Genomic DNA, 23,525 nt, shown 5'->3' with positions numbered 1-23,525 from the left:
TGTTAGTGACGCCCACTTAGCATGAAAAGGAACTTTGGGACCTGATACCATCCTGGCAGCAGCACTGAAACATTGTGCTGGAGAAGATGCTGCACCCGTGACCACACTGTTCCAAACAGCCACATCTGTGGCATCCTACTGACAATGTCAAAAGTTGCACAGGTGTGCCCTGCTCACAAAAAGCAGAACTAATCCAATCTGATCATGCACAGTCCTATCAGTCTGCTCTTCATCATCAGCAAAGTGAGAAGTCACACATTACCAGATTACTGTCCAAATGCTTTACTTAATTTTAATGTCCACCCCAGTCCAACACCGACATCTCCACATCAGTAAAGTGATTGAAGGCATTGTTGCTGCTATTAAGAGGTACTCACTCAGCAATAACCTGTTCAGTGATGATCAGTTTGGGTTCTGCCAGGGCTTATTAGTTCCTGACCCAATTACACTGTTGATCCAAACACATGTTTAAGAGAAAAGGTAAAATTTATCATATCAATGCAGAACATAAAACTCAATTGGGGGAAGACTCTTCACTGGGGTTAGAGCCGTACCTAGTACAAAGGAAGTTGTTTTTGGTTGTTGGAGATCAATTAACACAGCACAGATCATTACTGCAGAAGTTCCTCAAGGTAGTATCCTAGGCACAACCATCCTCAGCTGCTTCATCAATGACCTTCCTTCCATTATAAGATCAGAAGCAGGGATTTTCGTTGCTGATTGCTGAAGCTGTTCATGTTCAATTGCAGAAAGACCAATACAATGTTCAGGCTTGGCCTATTAAATTGCAAGTAAGATTTGTGCTATACAAGTGTTAGAAAATAACCATATTAAATAAGAGAGAATCTAATCATTTTCCCATGACATTTAGTGGCCTATCTGTCACTGAATCCTCCATTTTCAACAACATGAGTGTTATTGTTGGCCAGAAATTAACCTGAACCAGCTCTATCAATACTGTGGATTAAGAATTCTGCTGTAAGTAACTCAGATCCTGACTCCCCAAAAGCATGTCTTATATCTGAAGGGCACAAGCCGGAAATTTCATGAAATACTTTCCACATGCCTAGATGAATGTAAACTTAGCAGCACTCAAGAAACGCAACACCATCCAAATCAAAGCAGCCCACTTGATAAATAGCTCAACCACTGCATTAAACATTCATGCCTTCCACTGCCATTGCAAAATGGTAGCAAGATGCCCTGCAATGACTTCTCATGGCTTCTTCAACTGCACTTTCCAAACCTGTATGAGCTAACACAAGAACACATGCCAATTCCCCTCCCTCTCACATACCATTTTGACTTGGAACTATATTGCCATTTCTTCGTTGTTGCTGGGTAAAAAAGTGGTCATTCTCTTGAGAATAGCACTGTGGGTGTACCTACATCATATGGGCTGCAGTACTTCAAGAAGGTAGCTCATCAACACCTTCCCAAGGCTAAATGCGGATGGGTATCAGATGTTAGTCTTTCTCGTGATGTGCACATCCCATGAAAGAAGAAATAAAAATAAAATAAAAATAGATTTAATTCAGTGAGCTGCACCCTAATGTCCATTTTTATTTACTCTTTATTTCCATGGAAAAGCACACAGTCCCGGCTTATGAAATCGGGCAATTGTAGAAGATTAAAAGAAAAGAGAATTAGGGGTAGTTGACTTATTCAGGTGCAGCAAATGTCTAACATTTGTCATGCATTTATAGCCTTGCAAAGAGATTTGAGTGTTTTTATTCTTCTTATGTTTTATAAAACACGAACACATTATGACGGAACTCAAATGAACGAAAAGAACAAATGCAGATGAAATCTCCTGTGTCTGTAACTCCTCATGTTCTTTTCATTAATTTAATTTGGAGAAGTCTCCAGGTTTATCGACTTGACTATTTTACAGGTTGGGTTCAATACAATCAATGCTCCTTACCAGGGAAAACTAGACCAGAGAAGCAATCTTTCTCAGATAAAAATCTTTTCTAAAGAAAAAATGAGTTCTGTTCTTCTATTTGTAACAACTCTTTAACATATATAACATGAAATATATATTGTCTGTTATTTTTTGTTTCATCAGATGGAAGTTTTGACTTCCTTGAAAGCTCTGAATAAGTTTATTGACAACAACCAGCTGACTGAGAATCTGGAGGGGACATTTCCCTACAACCACTCTGAGTGGATTCAGTTCCGTATGGTCAGTAATATATCATGAAAAATGCTTTACAAAAATGTAGATTGCATTACATTTTGTATTCCTATCTGTACTCCCAAAATTAGATATGTTTGATATGTTAGATGTTTATATATGATAGATTTGTTTTTTTCCATTGGCTACATGTCTTTAAATGTGAAGTCCTATTGTTAACTTCATAATGTAGTTGACAATGTATCTCTGATGACATTTCTTATCTATTTGGCTACTTCATCCACGTTGGGCTTGCACTAGGCTGGTTGGTCAGGGTCATGAAGGGTCTTGGGAGAGTATATCATGATTGTTTGTGAGACGTGATAGAATGCAAAACATCAGGCAGAATCAGGAACAAGAACAAAGTTGCTGGAAAAGCTCAGCAGGTCTGGCAGCACCTGTGAAGGAAGAAACAGAGTTAATGTTTCGCGTCTGATGACCCTTCCTCAGAACCCTGTTCTGAGTGTTCTGTGGAAGAGTCACCGGACCCGAAACGTTAACTCTGTTTTCTCCTCCACAGATGCTGCCAGACCTGCTGAGCTTTTCCAGCAACTTTGCTTTTGTTCCTGATTCACAGCATTCGCAGTTCTTTCGGTTTTTATCAGGCAGAATCATATTTTTCAGGCAATTGTAAGATGACATTTCAACAATTTGTTCATGGGATGTACAAGCCACAGACAAGGTTGCATTTATTTTCCAACCCTCAGTGGCACTGTAGGTCTTTCTATTTGAAACATTGCCACCCTTAATGTGACCTACACAATGGTATTAGGTAGACAATTCCATAATTCTGACCCACTGAATTAAACTGGTGTGTGACCTGGAAGGGAGCATGGAGCTTCTAATGTTCCTCCATAACATTGTCACTCTGGTCTTGGTGGTAGATATTGGAACAGAGGCGAGTGCTTTTGAACTAACCTTGGTGATTTGCTGCTGGTACACTCTATTGATCATACGTACTGCAGCCATCAGTGTAACAGTGATGGAGGACATTGATATTGAGTCCAGAGACAGGGAATAAGTTAAGTTGACTGCATTGTTCTGGATGGTATCGAGCATATTGAGTGTTATTACAGTTTATGGCAAGTGAAAACACATGCTTCACTAAAGCTTTGTAGGTGAAACCGAGGCTCAAAGGGGTTGGAGCTGAGCTGCTCACAGCAGGGCACATAATTTTGTCCTGCACTTATAAACGAGGTGTAGATATGAATAGTCCAGTTTAGTTACTGGTGACCCTTACAAGGGTGCCAGTCTTCCAAAAATATGTTAACTTGTCATGGGTTACACTACAGCTGTGGCATCTTGCAGTGTGGAAATTTGCCATCCATTTGCTTTCAAAACAACAATGCTTATAGCTCACAATTTGTTGGTTGAAGAGCATTTTGGAACAGCATGAGGATGTGAAAGAAACTATATGTAATTTGTAATTATGGTTACCAGAGTAATGGGGCAAGATACAAAGCCTCAGGGAATTGTCCGATTACATGGTAGGCTTTATTGCTTAACCACATGATTTCTGAATCTACAATTCACTCGAACAAAATTTTCCATCAATAACTCTCCTGGGAAATGTTGTGGAAGTGAAAAGGCTTCACTGTCAGAATTTTTAAAAAATCTTTGAAAAGTCAGTTTTTCAGAATGTTTGGGTTTGTAGAGGGCTTTGACATGAATGTGCAGATAACCACATGGGAATATCATGTTGCGGCAGAGACCTGGCCCACAAGAGGCATAAACTATAGATGGATTCAGGTGGCTGGATTTTCCTTCCTTTTTAGTGACCGGTCAGTGATTAGCCAGAGTGTGCACTCACTGTCTAATTAAGGCTGGTAGATGGGCTCCTGAGATTAGGAGGACCAGTAGGATATCCTCCAGCAAGACACATTGGCAGCTCCACCATCAAAGGTGGAAATTGCCAATGCATGTGGGAGGGAGAAGGGAAGCCTCTATCTTGAGGAGCCTTCCAAACACAACTTAAAAACACGCAAATTCAAAGAATTAACAGCTGGCAGGCCATTCTCAAGGAGGATTAACCCCTCCCCCGCAGGGCATGCTGCAGCTGGAAATGTAGCAATTATGGCTTAATGACTGGGGTGTGGGGGAAGGGTGGCTCCAAAAAATTCACTGGAGCACACAACCAGCCATCTCCACTCTCTGGTTCTGCTTTGGCGACCACAGGCATCCTGCTGTTGTTTGGGAAATTTGAGTTGGTGTACGGGGAGGCCTTAATAAACACCTTCATTACCTTTATTGGCTTTCTACAGCCTGCAGACAAGTAACAGTTCGGTCTCCGCCCTGCGATATCGAAAATGGCTCAGGGTGGAACCATGTTACCAATCTGTCATTCCGGATGGCAGCAGGAATCTCTGGAGTCATCCCTCCAGCTTTGACCTCAGTGGGCTTTGGAATTCCAGCCCAAGGTGTTAAGAAAACACGGAGAGGAAAGAAAGGAGGTGGAGTGGCAGAGGAGAATACTACAGTGCTGGAGAAAGTGGATGTTCTGGAGGAGTCAAGGACTGAATCTATTTGGTTAGAGTCAAGAAATAAGAGTTATTATTATGCCACTATGTTTATGTTACAGGCCCCCAAATGTGAGAAGCACAGCAAGTTGTTAAAACTATAGTGACAGTGGGAGACTTTAATGATCCTAATGTAAACTGAGTTAGAAATCTTCTAAAGGGAAGGGAAACAGTTTCTGAAGTGCACTCAGCTGAATTTTATTGATCAATATGTTTTTGTTTCAACAAAGATGGATGGTTGCAAAATCTCATTCTGGATTCATGAGTTATTTCAGGTGGATCAAATGTCTACAGGGAAACATTTCATTACAAGCTTTAGATTATTTATGGAATCAGGCAAGGAACAATCTAGAGTACAAATACATAATTGTAGCACAGAAAATTTCAGCGGGATGGCAACTGAGCTGACCTGGGAAACCTGGAATCTAAGATTGGAATGCAAAACAGTAAAGGGACAAAAGGGTACCATTAATGAGGGGACCATCACTTGATAAATAAGGATAGCAACATCCAAGGCATAAGATTCAAAATTAATGCAACTTTGATCAAAATACTGAGCACCTACTCTGTGAGTTTTATGGATTTGTAAATAATATATACAAATTTTACTTTGAAAATTTGCTTTAAAGAGTGCAAGAAGGATTACTTATATTATGGATTAGTAATCCAGATGTCTAGACAGATGATCTAGAGACATGAGCTCAGATCCATATTATAGGAAAGATGTGACCAGAGAAGGTGCATTTACCAGAATGTTGCCAGGGCTGGAGAGTTTTAGTTAAGAAGAGAGATTGGACAGGCAGGTGTTATTTCCCTTGGAGCAGATGATTTAGATGTATAAAATAATGAGGAGCACAGACAGGCTAGACAGGAAGAAACTTTTCCCCTTGGTGGAGGGATCAAAAAACCAGGGTAAGGGGTAGGAGGTTTAGAGGGGATGTGAAGAAAGGTTTTTTTTCACTCAGAGGGTGGCGAGAATCTGGAACTCCTGACTTTAAGGTTGGCAGAGGCAGAAACCCTCATAACATTTAGGAAGTATTGAGATGTACTGTTGCAATGCCAAGGCATATAAGGCCATGGGACCAGTACTGGAAAATGGGAGTAGAATACTTAAGTGGTTGTTTTTAACCAACGCAGACTCAATGGGCTGCAGGATGAAAATATTTCGACCTGTATGATGCTGCGCCATTTGAAAATCATTCTCATGAAAGGGAAGCCAAAGCCTGAACTCTCCGGGTATCGAGGAAATAGAAAATAAAGAAACAAAATGAAAAAGAAAAGAAAAGAGGCAAAGAACGAGTTAGAGAAAAGACTTACAGCTAATATAAAAAGGAATCTAAAAGACTTCCGTAGACATTTAAACAGTAAAAGAGTAATAAAAAGAGGGGTGGGGCTAACTAAGAGTGAAAAAGGAACATATGCATTAAGGCGGGGGACATGGGTTGAGGTACTAAGTGAGTATTTTGTCTCTGTCTTTACCAAGGAATAAGTGACTGCCCGAATCATATTGAAAGTGGAGATACTGGATGGGCAAGCAATTGATAGAGGAGATGTTAGAGAAATTACTTCCACTTACAGTTAAAAAGTCAATTGGAGCAGATGCGATGCATCCAAGAATGCTGAAGAAATTAGGGCAATGGCCATAATCTCCTCATCCCCATTAGGTACAGGGGTTGTATCAGAGGACTGAAGAATGGCTAATGTTACACCATTGCTCAAAAGGGTGTAAGGATGAACCCAGCAACTAAAAGTCAGTCAATTCCAACTCAGTGGTGGGAAAACTTCTAATAATGATAATCCTGGACACAATTAACAGTCATTCAGACAAGTGTAGGTTTATGGAGGAAATTCAACACAGATTTATTCCAGGCAAGTTGTGTTCAAGCAATTGGAGTTTTTTGATAAATTAACTAAGAAGATTGATGACAGTAATGCAGCTGCTGTGTACATGGACTTCCAAACAGCAATGTTAAAGTGATACATAATAGATTTGTTCACAAAGGTGAAGCACATTGACTAAGAGTGACAGTGACACCATGGTTACAAAGTTAGTTGAGCGACAGGAACATCAGTGAACAATTGTTTTATCAGATGAAAACATGGTTTATACTGGGCGTTTTCATGTAAGTAATTAGAACTTTGGAATATAATGCAGTAAAGTATGGCAGCCTTTGAAACGCGATCAGATGAGCATCCGAGAATGAAATAGTCTGGGGCTAAGGAGAAAGTGCTAGGGAGTGAGTCTAGCAGAACTGCTTTTGCAGAGAGCTAGAATGGACAAGATGGGCTGAATGCTCCCCTTCTGTGCTGTAACTACTAGTGATTCTAGAACACAAAATGTTGGAAACCTTAGTAGAAAGATTTTTGGGATAGAAATTGTGATATGTTTCACCTGCAGCAGAATCGAGAAAATCTGAGCAGGTCTCCTTTCTCTGGAAGGAATTATGAGGCTGTGGAATGTGTGACAGGAGTTAATGACTATAACAGTGATTGTCTCAGTGTTTAAAAAAATAGGTTAGCCAAGTGGTTGAAGGAACATGCGATAAAGGGATATGGGAATACAGTGGACAATTCGATTAGGCCAACTGCTGGCTTGGAAAATAAGCACCGATCTTGGTTTTACTGAGTGGTCTGTTTCTGCACTGTAAATCTATGAAAGACTGATTTCTTAAAGTTTATTTTGTGCCTGATTTTCCATTATGTTGAAGGTGTCATAAACTACCTTATAATGTTACAAAGTAAAAGCTAGAATCTATACACATTACCGAACATGCTCTTTCAGATGAATTGTTCTGTATTTGACAGGAGATGCAGTTGCAACAGTTTGCTGATAATTGCTAGTGAACCACATCATGGGTAAATTACAATTTTACACCATTGAATCTTCAATATAATGATGCCAGATGTTGCCATTCCATCATACTGAGTGCAACAGTTTGCATGAATAAATGTTTATTGAATCAAATAGCTGTAGGGTAATGGTTTTAATAGAGCTCTTTTAATTAATACCAGTACAATACCTTCAGTAATACAGCCTTGGTGTCAAAGGCTTCAGCATGACAGTGCCAGATGTTGCTATTTCATCATGTTGAATTTGTACGAATAAACATGCCCTGGAAAATTTATCACTGATGGCTTCCCCTTCTTCATTCCTATTAAAATTCTTCATTGTGATGAAAGATTTAAACATCAGGGGACATAAGAATATTACTGTGAAGTTAGGACCAGAAGTAAACTTCTTCACACAAGCAAATAAAACATGAACACAATTTAACAGAATTTAAGGAACTTCAGGGCCCCACTCTCCTCTGGCATTGTCAGTTTGATTTCCTAGATGAGTTTTAATTGCCTAAGAGAAATGTTCCAATCATTTCCTCCTATTGTTTTCAGTTTATCCTGCTGCACCCACTAACAATATCCCAGTGCTTACCTTTGACTAGAGAGTGGACTGGACTAGTTATATATGTACTGTGGATACAAGAGCAGGTCATAAACTAGGAAGCTTGCAGTGAGTATCTCATCTCCCGAGTGCCCAAAGCCTGTCTACCATCTACACAGCATAAGTATGGAGTGTGATGGAACACTCCCCACTTGCCTGGATGAGTGCAGCCCCAACAACACTCAAGAGGCTTGACACCATCCAGAACAAAGCAGCCTGCTTGGTTGGCACTACATCCACAAGCACTCACTCCCTCCACCACTGATGCTCAGCAGTGGTAGTGTCTACCATCTACATGATGCAATGCAGAAATTTGCCAAGGCTCCTCAGACAGCACCTTCCACGCCCATGACCACTTCCATCTAGAAGGTCAAGGGCAGCAGATGCATGGGAACAGCACCACCTGCAAGTTCCCCTCCATGCCACTCACCATCCTGACTTGGAAATGATATCACCGTTCCTGCAGCATCACTGGATCAAAATCCAGGAACTCCTTTTCTAACAGCATTCTGGGTCAACCTACAAGACACAGACTGCAGTGGTTCAAAAAGACGGCTTGCCACTACTTTCTCAAGGGCTAGTAGGGAGAGCAGTAACTGCTTCCCTAGTCAGTATTGCCCACATCCCATAAGTGAATAAAGAAAACAGGAGGTTACTTTCCTCTTGGGGTTAGGAGGAAGACAAGGCTTTAAAGAGTTTAATCATAACACTACAGAGATTGTAAGCGTGGGGCAGGATTAATGAGCCAGATTGTTCTCTGCCTATCATTTCGTTGTTCAATGTTGATGTATAAAAAAAAAGAGTAAAGCCATTTGACCAGTTGTCACTTAACCTCCAGTCATCTGACTTTCTTGTTGCAGCAACAGGCTAATTTTGATTTTGTTCAATGTCTGAGCAAAGTTCACTATGATGTGGAGGGACTCATTCCAAACATTCATCTCTGAACAGAAATATTTCTTTTCAAACATCTGTTTTCAAACCACTTTAGTCCAATTTCAATCTAATCTCTTGGCCCTACTTTCTCAAACTTGTAGTAATCTTGTGGTCTTGTCTATCCTTACCAATAGATATTTAATACTTCAGTGAGATCTCCCTTAGTCACTCTTAAGCTCCTCTAATCTTATTTTATATTTCAGTCCCTTTTTATTTGGAAACAGTTTAATTGCTCTTTCTGGCATGTGACTATAATTCAACACTGTATTCCCAGTGTGGTCTGACCAGCACATTTAAGTGTTCCAGTATAACTTTATTGTCCTACTCAATAATCCAGTCGCATCGTCATGAGGTTGAAACTGATGAGGAAGCCATCAATCTCAAATCCCTTACTAAATCTGTGTCTATAAATGGATTTCCATTTCATGTATTTTTAAGGTAAACATATTTTAGACAACGTACAATACTTGATATTTACCAGTGTTACATTTTCCAGTTATAGCGTTGCCAGCAAATTTGATAAATCTGCCTTTTAGTTTTGATATACAAATATTTAATGTGGTTTAGAATCAACAGAGTTTTAGTTCTGACTGCTGTGGAATCCCACTCAGCAGCTACTTTCTCTGGAGATTCTTGTTGTCCTAGGTTCCCCTGAATTTTTTTTTAAGCAAATTCTAATCCTGTTTTGGTAGGTGTAGAATAATCAGGGGTTAATTCACTGGAGCTGTACAGTTCTACTAGATTATAGCATTGGAGAGATTGGATACTAGCACTTGTTAAACTTTGATTCATGGAATGTGGGCTTCAGAGATTGGGCCAGCATTAATTGGCCATAATTAGTTGCCCTTGAGATGGTGTTGATGAGCTGACCTCTTAAATCACTGCAGTCCATTTGGTGTGGGTCCACCCACAAAGCTGTCAGCAAGGGAGTTTTAGAATTTTGACCCAGCAACAATAAAGAAATGGTGATACATTTCCAGGTCAGGACGGTGCATAATGTGGAGGGGAACTTGCAGGTTGTCATGTTCCCATGTATCTGCTGTTCTTGTCCTTCCAGACGATAGTGGTCATGGGTCATGGTGCTGTCTAAAGAGTATTCCTGTGTTAGTTTGGTGAATGTGAATTTCTGCAGCCCATAGACTACTAAGCATCAATGATGGAGAGAGTGAATGTTTATCGATGTAGTGGCAAACGATTGGGCAGCTTTTTCCTGGATAGTGTCAAGCTTGTGGAGTGTTGTTGGAACTGAACTCACCCAGGTAAGTGGGGAGTATTTTGTTAAAATCCTGACTTGTGTCTTGTAGACAGTGGACAGACTTTTGACAATCAGTTGACTTACTTGCTGCAGGTTTTCTAGCTTCTGTCCTGTTCTCACAGCAACAGTGTTTATATGGCTAGTCCAATTCAGCTTCTGGTAACCCTCAGGATGTTGATAGTGGGGGATTCAGTGTTGGTGGTGCCATTGAATGTCAAGGGGTGACTAGATTGTCTCATATTGAAAATGCTTATTGCCTGATAATTGTGTGATGTGAATGTTACTTGCCACTTGTCAGCCCAAACCTGGATGTTGTCTGGATCTTACTGCATTTGGACATGAATTGCTTCAGTATCCGAGGAGTTGCAAATGGTGCTGAACATTGTGCAATCATCAGTGAACATCCCCACTTTTGACTTTATAATGGAGGGAAGGTCACTGATGAAGCAGCTGAAGATGGTTGGGCCTAGGACACTAAATATCCTGAAGAACTCCTGCAGAGATGTCCTGGGATGACTAACCTCCAACAACCATAATAGTCTTCCTTTGTGCTAGGTGTAACTCCAACCAGTGGAGAGTTATACTTGTACCTGCATCCACCACTTCCTCTGGAAGTTCATTCCACACACGAACGACTCTCTGTGTAAAAAAAATTGCCGCTCATGTCTTTTTTTAAATCTTTCTCAACTCAACTTAAAAAAATATGTCCCCTAGTCTTGAAATCCCCCACTGCAGGGAAAAGATACCTGCCATTCATCTTATCTGTACCCCTCACAATTTTATAAATTTCTATAAGGTCACTCCTCAACTTCCTATGCTCCAGTGAAAAAACTCCCAGCCTATCCAGCCTTTCTTTATAACTCAAACTTTCCATCCTCAACATAACATCTTCACTCCTTTACTAAAAGGTCTGAGCATGAAGGCAAGCATGCGATAACGCCTTCTTGACCACTCTATCCAAATGTGATGCAAACATCAAAAAAATGTATACACCTGAACCCCTAGGTCTCTCTATTCGACAACTCTACCCAAGGCCCTACTTTTAATTATACAAGTTCTGTCGTTCGTTTTACCAAAACACAACACCTTGCATTTATCCAAATCAAACTCCATCTGCCACTCTTCAGCTCTATTTACATTGTGCATTTACTTGAGAAAGTGGCTTCCTACCCACCATAGCAGGATGTTCTGCTTTGAAAAGCTGCCTGGCCTTTAATGGGGTAACAGGCTCTCCGACACAGTGGCGCCACAAGGAGCAATGGCCACCACTGGTACTGCAGAGAGCCGCAGACCAGGGGCATCGCTGGGTTGTGGAAGAGATGAAGATGCTGTGGGTCAGTGAGTCAGGATTCAATGAGAGGAGTGATATACAGTGTGAGAGCAGTGAGGAAGCCTTTGCTGCCGGATGGACCTCTCTGGGGTGCAGAATGCCTGATGAGAAGGGCTCACCTCTCAGTTTGCAGGGCGGATGTCAGGATAGGATGGTATGTGTTGTTGGGCCATCTAGCTTTGATAAATTACCAGGGATAGCGGCCTCAGTTGGTCCAAGGATAGGAAGCTGCCCATCACCTACCCTTCACTTTTCAACCGGAATTTCACTTTATGGGATTGGAATGTAAAAACAAGATCTTGGTCTGAGAAACTGCATGCCAAAAGGGTGATTTTAAAAAATAAGTTCCTCTGGTTTATCCAGTCAATTAGTTGGATATGATTGGTGTTTAGTGTTTTGCTCTTCCATGTGTTAATCCAATTTTAAAGTTTTGAAAGCCTGTTCTAACTGTCTAGAAAAGTTAATTCTGATTTTCATTTTAAAGTGACAGGAAGGAGGTTCTGTCACTAGGTGTCAGCCTTGTGCTTTGTAACATTGTGACAAGCAATGGGGATACGTTGTAGTAAATAATAACACCTCAAGGGAGAATAAGTTGCATTTATATCATACCTTTCACAGCCTCACGAGTCCCAAACTGCTTCAGAGCTCATGTAATGTGATTATGATGTAGTCACTGTCGTAATGCAAGAAACACAGCAGCAAATCTTTGCAGGGCTCATTAAGCAGCAAGAAGACAAAGGAAACTATTCTCCTGAAGGCTTGGGGGGGATGATGTTCACCAAGACATCGGGCAGAAAATCTCTGCTGTTGGACTGCCAGGAAGTCTTTTCCATGAGCAGAAAGATGTTCGGTTTACCATCTCATCTGAAACCTCTGACAATGTGACATTACAGTACTGCTCTCATGTGTTTCTGCCTGTGAAGTGGGGCTTAATTTGTGACCTTCTGACAAATGCAGACATTGATTGGGGATCTGCCCCACCAGAACTTTAGCCCTTCAGATTCTCTCCAAATTCCTTTGGCTTTTTCTTGCTGCGATTAAAATTTCAGGAGAAAACTTACTTTGAAGGGAAAGTCCCACCATCCCTTTCTAAACTGGTTTAAAATAGAGTCTACCTAAATCATTGCAATACATGAATTAGCATGATCCCAAAGAATAGAAGGCATCAGCCCACAATTTCATTCGACTATAGCCAAGCAAAGTTTTGCATTTATCTGTAAAATTCCTTTAGTCACGTTTGAAGAGATTTTTAGGTAAGATGTTATTTGAATTTTACATTAGGTTTCAGCCTGTAACATTTGTGAAGACTGTTTATTTAGCACAAATTGTAATTTTGTTTTGTTGTTGCAGAAGCTAGATTTGTTTGTAACAAACTGCAGAGAAGTTTCCACATTGTTGCTGGACACCATTCAAACATTTGAATCGAACAAACCTGGAAACAGTGAACAGGTACACAAGCAATAAAATACATTAAAACAGACAAGGAACATGTTAGAAAAGAAACCAAGGAAATGGATACATGATTACATACCTCTAGGAAGGAATTGCATTTAATCTTGACATAGGCTTCAAAATGATTGACAAGTCTGCTGTTGCCAAATGATATTTGTGTCTAATGTGAGGACTCTGTTAATTGATAAAAATGGCTCAAAATGTCAAAGTAACACTTTCATTTATATTTCACTGATGTAGTGATTGACTGCCCTGCCACAGGTAAATGATATCAGAGGCAGGTCGGTACAAATCAAGCAGTGCAATGCTGGTAAAACATCAATTTTCTTTCCTAGACAGAAACTTGCTGATCAAATGTTGTAACTATCTGAGCCTGTCCAACATACTGCCTGGCAAGAAACTTGATTTTGTGGATCAGTTATCCTTTATAGCAACTGTCTGCTTTTCAGTTCCTGTGGTTTCGAGCTGAAATTGTAACTGTTTGGTTGAACATTGGTTCCTATTTTAACTTGTTGGCTTCAGTTTCTAAAATTGAGCATTTCAAAATACTGGTCAACCTTACATTAAAGGCAGTGATGCAGTGGTAGTGTCCCTACCACTAAGCCAGGATCCTGGATTTATGTCCAGATCAGCTTGGCAGTTTCCTTCTCTAAAGGACATCAGTGAATCAGTTGAGTTTTTAATGACTGAATGATACTTTCATGGTCACCATTACTGAGGTAAAATGTGGTAAAATGTGGCAAAATGTGTTGGTGCAGGCTTGAAGGGGTGAATGGCCTGTTCCTGTGCTGTATTGTTCTTTGTTCTACCTTTCAGTTCCAGATTTTGTAGTAGCCGAATTTAAATTCCACCAGCTGATGTATGGGCTTTGATTTTACGGTATTTGAACATTTAAGTCTGAGTCTCTGGATTATTGTCCAGTTACATTATGATTACATCACTGTGCCCCCATATCAAACCTGTATCTCTTCTTTCTTCTATGTTCACACATTAGATCCTTCCCTATGTACATTTACGTTGTTAGTATTTTGAATAATTCTCTAACCAGGCTACAATAGGGAAGAGGAGGAGAGAAAGATGAAGCCCCTGTACTAAATAAGAAATAAACTTCTTACATGTAGACAGATAAGGCATAGGAGTAGAAGTAGGTTATTCAGGCCCTAGAGTTTGCTCTGCCATTCAATGAGATCACCTTCTCCACAATAATCCTCAACACTGGTGCCCTGCAAGGCTGTGTACTCAGCCCCCTACTATACTCCTTATACACTCGCGACTGTGTGGCCAAATTCTGCCCCAACTCCATTTACAAGGTTGCTGATGACGCCACCGTTGTAGGTCGGAAATCAAACAGCAATGAGACAGAATACAGGAAAGAGATTGTGCTTAGTGGCATGGTGTAAAGCCAGCAATCTCTCCACCAACGTCAGCAAAATGAAGGAGCTTGTCATTGACTTCAGGAAGCAGAGTGGAGAGCACTTAGCTGCTTACATCAGTGGTGCTGAGATGGAGATGGTAGAGAGCGTCAAGTTCCTAGGAGTAATGATCACCAACAATCTGCCCTGGTCCACCCACGATGGTCAAGAAAGCACAACAATGGCTCTACTTCCTCAGGAGGCTAAGGAAATTCAACATGTCCACAAGGACTCTCACCATTTTTTACTGATGTACCATAGAAAGCATCCTATCCAGATGCATCACAGTGTGGTTTGGCAACTGCTCTGCCCAAGACCACAAGAAACTAGGGAGAATTGGGAACACAGTCCAGTCCATCACCCAAACCAGCCTTCCATCCATTGACTCCATCTATCCCTTCTGCTGCCTTAGGAAAGCAACCAACATAATCAAAGTCCCCTCTCACGCCTGTTATACTCTCTTACACCCTCTTCTGTGGAGCAGAAGATATAAAAGTTGAATACACGTACTTACAGATTCAACAACAGCTTCTTCCCTGCTGTTACCAGACTTTTGAACAGCCCTCTCAAATGGTAATTCTGATCTCTCTCTCTCTGCGCTATCTCTGTGACTATAACACTACGCTGCACTCTGTTCTGCTACCCTGATGGACTTTATACGGTATGACCTGCCTGTAGAACGCGCAAAGCAACACTTCACTGTATCCCAGTACATGTGACAACAATAAATAAATCAATGATTCAATCAGTCATGACTGATCTGATAAACTTCCCTGCCTTTTCCCCATAACTATGTTTCCTTTACTGATTAAAATTTGTTTATCTCAGTCTTGAATATACTTAATGACCCATCTTACACAGCTCACTACTAAAAAGCATTCCACCGATTCACAAATTGATGGCAGATCACGTTTTGCAAATGCAAATAGAATTGTGAAACTTTGTGTAGTGACAATTGCATCAATGAAGCATCTGAATTGCCTTTTGTTAGGCTGCAATGTTTCCATCCACTGTTTATTCTCATTGTAGACTGGGTGTTAAAAATGCAATTAGTCTGTGACAACTTTTTTTCTGCAGCTGCAACTTTGATTTTGTTATTTTCTGCTTAAAGGAAGTTATTCATTGCATCAGTAAGCACAAATTGATGATGAAACATGTTCTGCAAGATGCCCGGTTGGTTACTTTACAGTTGGAAGGTGGAGCAATTCTTGCTAGACTCAAGAAAGAGGAATCTCGCTTCAGCTCCTCTGAGGACTACAGGTGGACCTAATTCTACGATTTTAAAGGAGTTTATTGATTTTAATTTTTACCAAAAGTCAATAAGTCAATATGGCCCTGCAATTTGGGATTTTTATTCATTCATTCATTCATTCATGGGATGAGGGCATTACTGGCTGGGCTAACATTTACGGTCCATCCCAAATTGCCCAGAGGCAGTTAAGAGTCAACCATATTGCTATGGGTCTGGAGTCACATGTAGGCCAGACCAAGTAAGGATGGCAGTTTCCTTTCCTAAAGGACATTAGTGAACCAGATGGATTTTTCCAACAATCAATAATGGATCATGGTCATCAATTGAGTCTTAATTCCAGATTTTTATTGAATTCAAATTCTGCCATCTGCTACGACAGGTTTCAAACCCAAGTCCCCACATCATTACCTGGGTCGCTGGATTAAGCATCCAGCAATAATACCACCAGATTGCAACACTTTTCTTTCAGGTGCACACTCCAACTTTTCCATCCTTTAGCTGAGGGAATGTTGGCTAGTAGGGCTAGTGACAACTCAGATTGTTGATCGCCATGATGACCAATACACCTGACCTTTGCTGTGGGGTGGGTTGTCATGTACATCCCCAGGGCACTAACATAAATCATCACACCTGTAGTTGATTGTATGCCAATTTTGTCTGTTCTGATCACGTGTTGTATGTGAACAGTAGCTTCTCACTCAATCACTTTAAACCACTTGTGACTCCTCAACCCTTTTCAGAATAACCTTTGACCCATGATTAATTTCTCAACACCTTCCATCAAAATTTCGGTGCTCAGAACTAGTCCTCTTCACTGGAGTTAAAGGGTACAGTTATAAGACAATAATTCCTATTTCCTTTCTCCGATTGGTTAAAGCCAATTTCTTTGTAACAAGTATAGAATCATTCAGTGTGGAAACAGGTCATTCGACCCAACAAGTCCACACTGTACTCATCCCCCTACCCTTTTCCCTGTAACCCTACATTTCCCATGTCTAATCCACCTAACTTACACACCCACTGGATACTATGGGCAACTTAGCATGGTCAATCCAGCTAAACTGCGCATCTTTGGACTGCAGGAGGAAACCCATGCAGACACGGGGAGAACGTGCAAACTCCGCGCAGACGGTTGCCTGAGGCTGGAATCGAACCCAGGTCCCTGGCACTGTGAGGCAGCAGTGCTAACCACTGAGCCACTGTGCCACTTTTTTTATTTTTAAAAAGTTATTTTTTTAAAAGTACAAAAGCTTGGTAAGTTTTGTTTTAACTTGAGTTTATCAGTCAGGTAAATTGGGGACTTGATTAATTTTTTTTCGTATTTGTGGTGACTCTGAGTAGTGGACTTGATTTCCAGGGCACTGTCCCAGTGAGTCATGACAACATTTGCATGCTCAATGTGTTCTTATTTTTTTGTTTTCATACTTACATTTATAGCATAATTACAAGAAATATGAGATTTAAAGATTCTTGGTTGTATGAGTTAAAATGGTTCCTTCTGTTTATTTGAAGGGACACCATTGATTCAGTGACATCTCTGTACAATAAAGTGGAGGATAATGTCCATACTCTCGTGATGAGGTCCAATCAGTGTCTGCAGCATCTTGAGTTCTTACATGTTTTAAGGAGACTGGAGGACAAATTCAAACAGGTTTGGGTTTAGCTATTCATCAGCACTTTGGAGTAAGGTTTTTTACCTATACTGCTATAAATGTGATTTATCAAATTGGGGAAAGATGATTGATTCAATGGCCTAATGGAGTATAGCAGATGTGGTGCCTTTAGAGTTACAGAAGATATTTGATGAAGCACCTTATCAAACACTTGTGAGGGATTCAACCAGCAGTGATAAGGAGTTTGATGTAATTTAACAAGGGGAAATATGTTGCATCTTGAGGAAAAGCAAGAAATTTAATGAAAAGATGCTGAAGTATAGATGAAGAGAGAAACCTAAGGACTAAATTACACAGTTCCGTGAGCAAGGAGAAGGAAGTCTTGCATTTGAAAGTGAAAAAGAACACGGTCATGGAAAAAACCAAGAATAATTTAGGTTTTATAATTAGGATTTTTGCATACAAATGCAAAAATGTGACGATACATTAATAAATTGCAAAGTTTAGGCCACAGTGATTGTGTGCATTTTGGGACAAACAGCTGAAAAAGGAACATCAATACCTTCAAGAAATACAGCAGAACTTCGGGAATCATAGAATCCCTACAGGGTGGAAGCAGGCAATTTGGCCCATCGAGCCCACACCGACCCTCCAAAGATCATCTTACCCAGACCCACACCCCTTACCCTAACCCTGTAACCCTGCATTTCCCATGGCTAAGCCACCTAACCTGCACATCCCTGGACACTATGGGCAATTTAGCATGGCCAATCCACCTAACCTGCACATCTTTAGACTGTGGGAGGAAACCAGAACACCCGGAGAAAATCCACACAGACATGGGGAGAATGTGCAAACTCCACACAGACAGTTGCCCGCGGCTGGAATTGAACCCACGTCCCTGGCGCTGTGAGACAGCATTGCTTCAGATACCAAGGCTGATTTGAACAGTGTGTGCTGCATGAGAAATAGGACAACTGCGGCCCTAACAATTGGGTCCCAAACCAGACATACCTCATTGTACCAAGCAATGAGTGACCTAACCAGCAGTTACAAGTAGTCCAAGGTACAGGTGATTTTTCGTGCCTTACTGGACATGCATTTCCCTCTCAGCTGTTGCACTATCTGCCAGCATATTAAAATAATAATCCATTTCCAGTGAAGAAAGTGCATCTGACATAAAAAGAACAGGAAAGGTAGAGCTACCCAACAGGTCCATTGGGAAATGAATGGACTTTCTGTGGATTTCCAGCATTTTCCATTTACAAATTCAGTTCAATGTCCATGGGTGTTGTTTAAAATAAAACTTTATGTAATTGCGACTTAAGCCAGTAAAACCGATCATTGGAGAATGTCTATCTTATTATCCTTTTGTTAATTCTACAGCAAAACAACTGGCTAGTTTGTGAAGGTGAATCATATTTGCAAGATTTAGTTACAAATGGAGATTCGCTGAATGCCATGCAACAAACGCAGTATAACTTTTCTGGATTCTTTATGCTGATCACAGTAAGTCACGTTTAACACTGGTGTAATTTACAGTAAGTGTATGTTTTATTATACAGAAAGCATTTTCCCAATGATTAAATTCTTGTAAGTAAGGTTCTAGTCAGATGTCATACAAAGATTTATATGAAATATCTGCATTAAAAAAGGAAGATTTTAGAAAAACAATACTGTAGAAACAGCACCAATCAGGAAAAATATCCTTGTATGTGTCCGTTGAATAAATTCTTCAAATTATGCATTTTTTAGTTATTCACCTTGCAAGATGATTCTCATTACAAAGGAGTTAATTGAGTTAATTCCAGTTTGATTATGGATAAGTTCTTTTGCATTTGTTGCTTATGTACTTCATACAAATAGAACATACACTAAACAACAAGCATTCCCCTAGCAACCACATTGCCGAGAACCAGTACAAGCGGAACAGTTATATAAAGTAATGGTTTTGAAGGGGTTAATGTTCATGTTACATTAGCTCCACCCATACTGCTGATGTTACAGACTGTCTGTGCATAGAGGCAAGGAGGTTTTTCGCTAGCTTTTAGAGAGAGCAGAAGTATCTATACCAGCTCCCTAACATCCCAGGTATTATGCCTGACTGAATGTAATTGCACTTATTATTTCAGAACAATGCCTTTAATATACATACTCTAAGGTATTGTGTCCTCTACCACTAATCGCGAAATAAGACTAAGACAAAGAAAGTTTGGTGGCAGTGAACTACCTCAAACGACGTTTACCCAGTTCCACTTTGCCGTAGAGGTGGCAAATACCATGAAGTGGGACAATTCCATTCCAACTAATGACATGATTTCTACAGTTATGATCATGCCATAATTTACAAATTGCAACATCTTCCTTGATGCTATGATATGCTAACAGACAGCAACCACAGTAAATTTGCTGTTTATCTTGTGCATATTTCATCTAATTTGGAGAAAATTGACAATTCATATTATTTTTATTTTGTTTGCATTATAAAAGCAAAAGGCAATAAAATAATCAAATTCATGTTAGGAATCATTGATTATTGTACATATTTGATGTTGCTGTTTAAACTCAACGTTGTGGTGTGAATTACCTCTCAGTTCAGTACACAGCAGGTTTAATATGCCTCTTATGTTCAGATGTATTTAACAGAAGTTACACCTCAGACCCTAAGTTACAAGGAGCTAGTCACTGAACGGTTTCACAATAGCCACATGAAAGGTGTTGAGAAAGATGGATGAAAATTTACTAATGGCACAACATGGATGGAGTGAATAGGAGAAAATAATGATAAAACTGAAATTTTGTTCTAAGCTCTGCAGTTCCGCCCCTTCACCTCTCTACCCTTCTAGCTCTAGCTCCACTTCAAGACAGTGCTGAAAACCTGCCCCTCGTATCCTAATATCTCCCCATGTGCCTTGATGTCGAACTTTGTTTGATAGCAGTGCTTTGAATTGCTGTGGAAAATTATCGGTGATATATAAATGCAGTTGTTCTTGTTGAGTCCAACAATTTTTAATCTTTCACTCCTTAATCTCCCTACAATGACACCATGCAGCAGGAATACAAAAAGGGCTTGGAGCTGTTGAAAGAAGCAGACCAACTGGATGGCTTTTCATATCCTGAGTTTTCAGTGTTCAAAGATATGGTGGAAGATTTCAAAGTACGGCTGGCCAATTTTCACATTAAAGCTAAGAGGTGTCAAGTGGAATTGGAGGCTCTCGTTAATTTGTACGGCTACTGTAATAAGGTACAATGATAAGGTTCCTGAGTCAGATGATCATCCTGATTGTATTGAATGGGGGAACAGGCTGGAATGATCAAATAGCCTACTCCTTGTCTTATATTCTTTATTTCTTTGTTCCTGTTTGCCTTCAACAAATTTGTTCTGGCTTTTCTTTAATCAATCTACACTTGTCCAAATGACTGTTAATTTTATTCTAGATTATTGTTTCTAAAGACTTTTGTCCTGATTGACCTGCATCTGTTAGATTCATCCTTTCCTGTTGTTAAACAAATGTAATTAAATTAGTGAAGCTTTTTCTGATTCTCAGTCGGTATCTTTTGTTTCTTACCTGATGTAGTATATAGGCCATATGACAAACCCACCATACATATGTCTGATGATGAAGTAGAGACTTCCTCAAATTCAGAATGTATATATGCAAATAGCTTGTAGAAGTCCAAATGAACATTTTTAGAAAAAAAAATCCATGGGACGTAAGCGAGACCAGCAATTATTGTCCATGCCTGATTGCCCTGAAGAGAGTGGTAGTGAGCTGTCTTCTTGAACCACTGCAGTCCCTGGGATGTAGGGGACACCCATAATGCTGTTCAGTAGGCAGTTCCAGGATTTCGATCTAGCAACACTGAAGGAATGATGATATATTTCCAATTCAGGATGTTATGTGTAATGATGTGGAGTGGAACTTGCAGCTGCTGGTGTTTGTATGCATCCTTGTCCTTTTGAGGTGGTAGAGATGATGGGTTTGGAGGGTGCTGCTCAAGAATCCTTGATAAGTTACTGCAGTGCATCTTGTAGATTCTGCACACTGCTGGCACTGTGTGTGACTGGTGAGGGGAATGCACGTTGAAGATGAAACATTTAGACAGGTACATGGATGGGATAGGTATGGAGGGATATGGATCAAACGCAGGCAAATGGCATTAGTTTAAATTGTGAAAACTGGACGGCATGGGCAAGTGGGGCTGAAGGTCCTGTTTCCGTCCCGTAGTCCTCAATGATTCTATGATGACTGTGGTGCCAAAGAAGCTGTCAAGCATCTCAAGCGTTGTTGGAGCTGTTCTCATACAAGCAAGTGTTCTATTGCACTCCTGAGGATTAAGAATACAGCTTGTGTAATTTTGTCTAGCATGGTAAATATTTCCTTTGTACATGAAAGAGAAAGTGCTGGAAGTATGCAACAGATCAGTCAGGAGCTGTGGAGAGAGTAGAAGACATGAACTTCTTCAAACCTCAGTTGTTTCTCTTCACAAGCACTCACTGATTTGCTGTTTCCAGCCTTTGCTGTTTTTCTTCCAAAATTCCAACATTTGCTGTATATTCCTAATCTCTATGCTTGTCCTCTTTTCCTAGGCTACAGCATTGGCAGACGATTGTAAATATTACTTGAACCAGTTGGGAATGTGCAATGAAGCGATGTTGGAGCATCTTGAGAGTTATCGTCAGAGGTTTACAGAGTTCTCTGCAGAAAGATTTCAGCAGATGAAGAGCGAGGTTCATAGTCTAAACAGTACTAAAGGGATGAAGATGTGGAATGTAACCTGGCTGAAATGCCAGGAGGTCAGGCAACTCCTTGAGGAGAAACTGGAATTTTGTCAGAAAATCCTAAAATCCAATAGTCTCCCTTCATCAGACATTAGTGGAGAGTCAAAGAGCACCGATCAGAATTGCAGTAAGGATACAGTGACAAATACCTCCTGTGTGTGTGGCAGCCCAAGGACTGGAGATGATTTAATCCAGCAGAAAAAGGACAAGTGTAGCCCTTGGTCATCCAGGAACAGTCAGAGCCGTAAAGATAATACGGTAAAAAAACCAAAGGGAGCACTAGTAAACATTTTAACGTATAACTGCCCCCCGTGGCTGCAATCAACTGAAATTTCCAGTGGTAAGAACAGCACCCAGAACCGTTCTCCTCCTTCATATTCAGACTCTGTCCTTTCCCCTTCTGTTCAACACAAAAGCTATCCTTCGAAGAAGATCATGCAGGCTGCACAGGGTTTCCAGTTGTCCCGACACGCAAGCTTCTGCTCTGAAGACAACACTCCCAAGAATATGACAGTTGACAGAAATAGCAGTATTGCTACTCCTGTTATGAGTCCTGTCTTGAGTAGAGTTCAAGGATCAAGCTTGGAACATGGGCCCATCCAAGAAGTCAAACAGGAAACAAAAGACAATTCCTAGTAAGGATTGCAACTTTGATATTTGGGAAGTAACTTGTCAGTTAGGTGTTACTATCAGAAGCCAATGCACTTTGTTTTTCCTCTTACAAAGTTTTGGACAGTTAATTTCAACTCCTCAATCCCAAAAGCCACAGATCAGGAGTATCATAAACATTCCCCAATCGTCTGGACGGGTGTAACTGCTACAGCACTGCACCTGTTGAACACCATACAAGGCAAAGCAGTCTTCTTGAGCCATACCTTATCCTCTAGTATTGATATCTTTCATCATCACTAGGGGGTGAGTAAGCGATGGAGAAGCAATGCAACTATCCTAAACTCCCCTGCCAAATCACTAGGTAATGATGTTTTTATATCACCAGGTAGCAGAAGTTGCAAGCCCATTTATGACTGAAATCCGTGGTGGGGAATTAGGGGAGGGTCCTCTCCTCAGTGCCATATACACCCTTTCAGGACCTTGGTTCAACTTATGATGTTTTGTTTTAAATTCCACTGGGAGTATCTGTAACATTAGTGGTGTTGTTAAGAAGTTAAAAGGTGGCATGTGGTATATTTTGCCAAATCTCTCTTGGAAACCTCGTCAAAACTGGTTCCATTTTTAAGTTGGTAATATTCATGTACAAGTTTCTCCAGGGGATTAGGGCATGAAACCAACCTGAATCATACCAATACATCTAATGTTTGCATGTGAAGATAACAAGGTGTAGAGCTGGATGAACACAGTAGGCC

General features: G+C 40.5%; 1 protein-coding gene across 1 annotated transcript in view; it reads left to right on the top strand.

Moving 5' to 3' along the window:
• The window catches only part of LOC109933340 (pleckstrin homology domain-containing family G member 4B-like), a 177,200-nt gene that overhangs the window by 119,200 nt on the left and 34,475 nt on the right, over positions 1-23,525 (top strand). The window contains exons 8-14 of the mRNA XM_048608477.1: positions 2,069-2,185; positions 13,000-13,098; positions 15,625-15,773; positions 17,278-17,416; positions 18,765-18,887; positions 20,431-20,622; positions 21,970-22,796. Of these exons, the coding sequence (XP_048464434.1) occupies positions 2,069-2,185; positions 13,000-13,098; positions 15,625-15,773; positions 17,278-17,416; positions 18,765-18,887; positions 20,431-20,622; positions 21,970-22,796 (1,646 nt within the window). The remainder of the gene's footprint in view (positions 1-2,068; positions 2,186-12,999; positions 13,099-15,624; positions 15,774-17,277; positions 17,417-18,764; positions 18,888-20,430; positions 20,623-21,969; positions 22,797-23,525) is intronic.

This window comes from Rhincodon typus, chromosome 19 (assembly GCF_021869965.1).
Source record: "Rhincodon typus isolate 14 chromosome 19, sRhiTyp1.1, whole genome shotgun sequence".
NCBI lineage: Eukaryota > Metazoa > Chordata > Chondrichthyes > Orectolobiformes > Rhincodontidae > Rhincodon > Rhincodon typus.
The sequence above is the reverse complement of the archived record's forward strand: the minus strand, read 5'-3'. Positions and strand labels throughout refer to the sequence as shown.